The sequence below is a fragment of the Nanorana parkeri genome, unplaced genomic scaffold (genome assembly GCF_000935625.1).
Source record: "Nanorana parkeri isolate BGI_ZX_2015 unplaced genomic scaffold, ASM93562v1 scaffold296, whole genome shotgun sequence".
Lineage (NCBI taxonomy): Eukaryota > Metazoa > Chordata > Amphibia > Anura > Dicroglossidae > Nanorana > Nanorana parkeri.
In genome coordinates, this window is record NW_017306564.1 from 400,923 (window position 1) to 407,914 (window position 6,992).

At 42.0% G+C, this 6,992-nt stretch overlaps 1 protein-coding gene across 2 annotated transcripts in view; it reads right to left on the minus strand.

Annotated features, from left to right (window-relative positions):
• Positions 1–6,992, minus strand: part of AFDN (afadin, adherens junction formation factor) — a 253,318-nt gene that overhangs the window by 170,475 nt on the left and 75,851 nt on the right. The window contains exon 3 of one of the 2 annotated variants that reach the window (XM_018557710.1): positions 2,647–2,759. In XM_018557710.1, coding sequence (XP_018413212.1) covers positions 2,647–2,759 — 113 coding nt within the window. Of the gene's footprint in view, positions 1–2,646; positions 2,763–6,992 lie in introns of both variants that reach the window. The other variant, XM_018557709.1, reaches the window with a different exon arrangement.

A 6,992-nucleotide genomic window follows, 5' to 3' on the forward strand; every position in this document is an offset into this window, starting at 1 on the left:
TCTCGATCCTGTCACGGCTCTCTGCCGTGACAGGGGAGGGGCTGGATTCCCCTCCTCTCCGATCCAGTGCTGACTGGCGGAACGGACGGGGGAGGGGGCGGATACAGCTGGCTCTGCCTCTAGATAGGCAGAGCCAGCTGTCACTCACGCAGCTGGGCGGATCTCGACATCGATGTTGGGATCAGCTCCGGCTGCGGCTTCTCAGTATACCGCGAGCTGTAGCTGGCAGTATACTGAGCTTAGGGTGACGGGAGGACGCTAGTTTGTGTCCTCCCGTTACCCTAAGCAGAACTATGAGGAAAAGCCCTGACCCCATAGTCCTCCTTTAATCTCTTTTTATGTATCCCCTGTTATGAATAAACAGGAATCCTCTATGAGTGTTCCTGTTCATTGATAACTTGAGAACATAGTATGTTTTACTATAACTACAACTATGAATGAACAGGAGGTGATGTAGATCACTCTCATTAATTCATAATTGAGGATATAGTCAACATACCATGTCCTCAATTATGTACAAAAACTCAGCGATCACTGATCACTGAGCGTTCGCTCTCCTCTGACACGCTGTCACAGGAGCCTGAGCGAGCGGTGCAGGGAGGAGAGCCCAGCCCCCTGTGACAGCGCGGGCTGTCTCCGCCCCCACACCGCTCTGCCAGACTGTGATAGGCGGCTGAGCGGTGTGGGAGGAGACACACGCCGCTCACTTTCTCTCCCCCCCGCAGGGACACAGAGCAGCGCCCAGCGGGGTGTGAAAAAATCTGGGACGCGCCGTTGTATCTGCAGCAAAATGACACTTTTGGCATTTAGCCAAAAGTTCCATTTTCAGCCAATATGTTTCGACATCCCTATAATTTACCTCTATATTTCATTGTAAATGCAGCTGAGAAGCTGGATTTCTACTGCACCCTGACAGACTATGCTGGAGGGGATGGAAGGGGCTAGGCACGGTTTTACATAATTTCCCTAAGCTCCTTCAGATAGAGTAATTTGCTGTCAATCTAAAGGGCTGTGGAAGGGCTTCACCAATGTGGTTAGCATCTACACCGCTACTGTAGCAGTCATTTAAAAGAGAACTATAGCCAAAAAACGTTTTTTTTGTCTATATTTCTCTTTTGGGTCACCAGTACATTTACTAATGTATTCCTGTGACCCAAATTCAGCATATAGCGGGCCATTGCACACTATATGCTGACAGCACAGAGACGCGCTGCAGCCGAGAAAGAGCATGACAATATTGTCTGGATCCAACCTGCTGACACTCTGGAGCCAGAGCCAGCTGGGCCCACCTCCTCCCCTTCTCTGCCTTTCTAATAAGCGTTGGTGGAACAGAGAGAGGGGAGGGGGAATCCCTGAGGCCCTGTTCACATCATGGCATTTTGTTGCATGTATTTGTGCACCCTAAAACGCACAGCACAAGAAATACCATATACAGTAAACTCTGTTATCCAGAATTCAACTAACCAGAACTCTCATCCAACCAGAAAAAAAAAATCTCCTGTGTGCTTCCTGTTCTGCAGCATGTATTGGTATGTAAATGTGGATTACTGCATTTCAATATTAATATGAAGTCAATATAGAGTTTATGATAAGGTATGCTATAGTATGGCATTAGTTAGACCTATTTTTAATAGTAAGTCTCAAGCAACTAGAAACTAAATTTATCCGGAATTTTCCAATCCCCGTGGATGCTGGATACTGGGGAGTTTACTGTATTCCTATGGCCTCATTCACACATAAGTGCTGATTTGAGTGTAAAAATATGCCTGTCACTGGAAAAACAGGAGTTTTTTTTTGGGGGGGGGGGTTGGCAGATCAGTGTGATTTTCCAAATTACCGTCAATATGTCACAATCTGCTCACAAAGACGTGCAACTTAATAAATGCGCGCAAAAACGTGTAATCTGCCCTGAAATGCTGTCACCTAGGCGTGAATGAAGCCTGACTGACAGTCACCACTGCTTGCATGGAAAAGCTGTGAGTTGAGCAATCAGCAGTATGTGATCACTCAGTTCTCAAACTATATAGCCGACATGTGACAGCTGCAGTGTCACACCAACACAAACTATTGGGAAGACTATATTTTAATCTCCCAATAGTTCTTTTAAAAACACTTTTATTTAAACTAATACCCAAAGGGATACTTAAATTACGCTTTTTGCGTCCCTTTAATCTATATTGTTGGTAAACAAAATGTTGCTGAATATTCGCATCCATTTTAAGATTATACACGTCCCCTGATAAAGGCTCAGGTTTACACACCATCTTCTTTGAAAGATTTGGTTACAAATTAGTATGACAATCTGTATGATTTAGCTATATATGGCAGCCAAACCTAATTTCCAGAGATTGAATAGAAGCAAACAATGTCTGTGCAGGTAGAACCTGGGTCATTATAGGAGAATCAAAATGCCTTGATCATTCATGGTCACTAACAGTGCATGGTTTCCAGACTTGGAAGTAGTTATACAAGTTAGTCAATTAACATTTTAACATGTTTCCATACATATGATTCAATGAAAAGCACTGGAAACAGAAATCAGCACTGTTAATGATACCTAAAAGACAGTTTGGGAAACACAGCTACATAACAGAAATATAATAATACAAGTCTAACAACCAAAAAACTCAAAAGAAATATATGTACCTTCGGTGGTAGAATGTCATTTTCGTTCTTGAGCACAAACCGTCCTTCCCTGTCATCTTTGTTCCAGTTAAGCTGAACTACCAGAGGCTTTTCGTCAACATCAAGTCTTCTTTCTTCTTCAAAACATGAAAAAACAAGTTAAAAAGAAAAAAAATAAGGGCAAATTAAAAGACAAAAATTAAATTAATAGGTGAACTGCTAATGCTCTGCAGGAGATATTGTACCCTCAGAAACCTGATTTTAGCTAGAACTCTTTTGTTGAGAACTAAATTCTCATTCACTAGATTTGGGCTGTGCAAATTTCCGATCTCCGAGAGCCAGCAAAACCCTACAATACTTAGAATTAGGAGTACCTGGTCTGTATTTCGTAGACCTAAATCTGTTGTTCCGAAAACAGCACAATACTAGTCATTTTAGGCAACATGTCATAAGAGAAATTAGTCAGTTGCTTTTTCTGACCGAATTCTGAATATACTAGCTGCTGGTCTGTTTTGCTGACCCACTACTTGTAGGGCTTTTTCACACCAAGCGCGGAGCAGATCCAGAGCAGAGCAGGTGCAGACCGGATCAAAACTGTGTCCAATGTATTCCTATGGTATTTTGAGCTCCAGTTCACATCGCAGAGTGCAGATCCAGCATAAAAAATGCATGCAAAACGCAAAAACACATCAAAAACGCATGCAAGTGCCTGAAAGCCCATGTTAAACTTAAAAAAAAAAGCAAAAACGGCCCGGAACGCATCAAAAACGCGGCACAACCCACTGCACTGCGTGTGCAGAAACCTGACTGGATCTGCTCTGCATTTGGTGTGAACAAGGCCTTACAGTCCACATGGAATAAGCACGCAGATTAGAAAAAAGTCAGAGAAAAGTTAGACGATATTATCTGCATACTTTTTCCATGTCACTGATAAACATTAAAGTCCTTCACCAAGCATTTTTAAGTTTAATATTTTTTAATGATCAGGTTTTGAGGTTTACAATAATAGAAACGTAAAAAATTACCAGTACCCATATTCATAGGAATGTCATTAAATGGTTGGTATTATGAGAGCATACAGTATATTTGGAACCAACACAGAAGTTGAAGCGGTGGTACCATCTGTACGGCATTAAATATGAATACCAATATTTGACTAGTAAGTAGTAGATAGACGAAGACAGATCTTTGAGGTCACTACTAGAATAGAGACAAAATGTTGGTAGAGGGGAGGGTGGGGGAGTATTCCCTGCACATCAGCTAGCAACCCCAGTGGAACTGAGAGGTGACCTGACCATTGAAGACTTAGACTAAAGGAGTGTTGCCCAGGGCTTCCAGATTTTTTGACAGGCTGGCATTTTGCCTAAGAGTTTAGCAGTTCATGTTTATACACCATGGTTTGGGAAAGTCGAGCTTTAACTTCAGAAGGTTTAAGGGTTCAGGTATTTCAGGATCCGACAATCATCTGCTTGGCAGATAATAAGCAATAAATAAGCGAGTTAGAAATGTAAACTGGTATGAGTTCATACTCTCCATTTTTTGATTTAATTGGGCTTCACAAGGGTTTGAATGTGAAGGGTAACTGAGTTCATAAATGATATGGTATACTTTGGTCAAGAATTTCCAGGCACTCAACCAGCATCAAAAGGAGAGCTCACTTACTGCAGCCTCCAGGAACTACTATTTCTGCATTAACATAGGAATCCTAGCCTGTGTCCTGTGTATTTTGAAGGTTGAGGTTTTATGGTTTTTATTGTTACCATAGAATTAATTCAGCCCTGCACGCTGTGGAAGAGAAGTCACTCAATTCCCCCATCCATGCTGTTAAACAATCTCTCTTGCTGGCTGTTGTATTCAGAGAGCTGGCACATACAGCTGTCTGAATACTGGAACAGTGACTGCATCTGATAGGATGTAGTCACTGTTCAGGCAACATTTTTCCACTCGGCACCTTGGATTTTTTTATTTGAGATTTGTAGCTTGGATTTCACCGATTCTTGCTGATTTGAGTCGTGTATGGCTAGTCTAAGAGTCTACACTCAGTGGCCACTTTTAGGAATACCTGATTATTACAGTGAATAGCCAAAGAATTGCATTTAAAATAGAACAATGGGGTAAGTGTTTTTCTCCATAGTTCTCTGTATACTGAGACAGCCGCAGTTGGGACCGATCCCGACAATGCTGTCAAGATCCACCCAGCTGCATGAGTGACAGCTGGCTCTAGAGGCACAGCCAGCTGTACCCGCCCCGTCCCCCGTTCGTTCCTCCAGTCAGCGCTGGAGGATCAAAGCGGGGGGAGGGGGGATCCCTCCGGGGAGCAGTGACCGACTGTCAACGCTCCCCGCAGGGAGATGATCAAGAAGTGAGCGAGTGACGGTATGTGTTCGCTCACTTCCCGATCTATTGAGATGACGTGTGACAGTTTCATTTCATCGGCTCCAACTACGAGGACGAGTGATTTTCACACGCCTCATAGTTCTCCTTTAAAGAACAAAAACTAAACCCTTGACTATGTGGGTATAGGGTTAGCCAATAGAAAAAAACCAGTAACTCCAGCCAATCCGGAAAAAAGGGATAATGTCATTGTAAAGTCGATTTGTACACATACTTTTCACAATTGCTGTCTAAGAGCTGCAATAAAAACAAACAAACAAAAAAACCCAAACACACAACAGCCTCAATGCACAGATACGGTTAGGATAGCAAAAGGAATGGCATGGTTATTTTAAATTTAATTTCATTGGAGTTCACCTGCAAAACACTTCAAACCATCATAGCCAATTGATTCAAATATACATCAAGGATAAAACAGATCTTAGGAGGTAGGTATGCACAGATACAGATACCAGTATTGGTGCCAATACTGGGCATTTTCACGAGTGCTCATACTCGTGAAAATGCCTTGATAGCAAAAACCTGATACAAATACTTTAGGTTTTCAAATTAAAGCGGCTGCCTTAGATCCTCGAGACCTAAAGCAGCCTTCTTGGGAAGCATGCGACACCCGTCTACAGTGCTTACGCTGGCCAACACATCTTTCACTCCTGAGACCCTCCGCACCCCTCCTGCGAAACATCAGGCCGGCACCCTGGAGCAGAGAGGCAGCATAAAGTATGTAGCAAATTCATATAGTAATTTTCTGCATTGCTGTATAATGTATTGCTGGGATTTGTAGACCTCCATAGATGATGGTATTCTTCTGCATTGCTGTATAATGTAGGGCTGCAACTAATTATTTTCATAACTGATTTGGCCTATTTTTTATTCAAATAAAAAAAATGAAATACCATCTTATTTAAAATAAAAAAAACAAATGAAGTGTTACGATAAAAACTTTACGTCAGAATAAAACTGCATGCACAATTTATTGCAATCGCACCGCACTGGAAAGCAGGGCAGTGTGACACCACATGTTCCAATGTAGGCAATCGCACTGCGAGTGGAAGGAGTGTTTGGGGTGTCATTAAAGTGAATGCTTACGCAACACACCCCCCGCAAGAGAATTTGTCAGGCTGAAACTGAAAATTTTATTTTTCCACCTTTTATCATTTTTTTAAAATAATTGTATGTATATATTAGACATTTTAATTAGTTCCGAGGATTTCAAAAACTTCAAACAAATATAATAACTAGAGGTGCACCGAAATAGAAATTTTAAAACCGAAACGAAACCGAAATAAAAAAAAAATGTCAGGCCGAAACCGAAAATGTTTATTTTTTCAAAATACTTAATTTTTTATATATTTATTTTTATTTATTCATTTTTTATTAAATATTTGTATTTTTTACACCGCTCAGCCGCCTAAAAGCAAGAAAGCAGGGATGCGCCGATGTATCGGCCGAAACATGGCTCTTTCGGCATTATGCCAAAAGTGTCATTTTCGGCCGATATGTTTCCGCGGCCGATATATGCATCCCTAATAACAGGGGTGTGGAATTTTTTGAAAAAACTACTTGTCCAAGGGCTAAAGCGGGGGCCAAATCTACTTGTCCTTCATAACAATCTACTTGTCCCAATACAAAAAAAAAATAGTTTTAATTAAAACTAGGGATTAATTAATACCGGTTTTTGGGTATAGAGTACCGATATTTTGCTTTCGGTACTCACCGAGTATCGGTGCTTCCGTTTGCATGGAGCAGGCTTCCTGGCAATCAGGAAGCCGGGCAGCAGGTAATGAGATGCTACCCGGCTTCCTGACTGCCAGGGAAGCCGACTCCATGTTTGGCCAGCTTGATTGTGAATGGCTTGGAAGCCATCGAGTTTTTTTGTACACTTAGCCCCGCTCCGGACAAGCAGAGCTAAGTGTGCAGTGTGGAGCCGCCGCTCGTTTTCAAGTGATCTGATCACTTGTATGAAACGAGGTGGC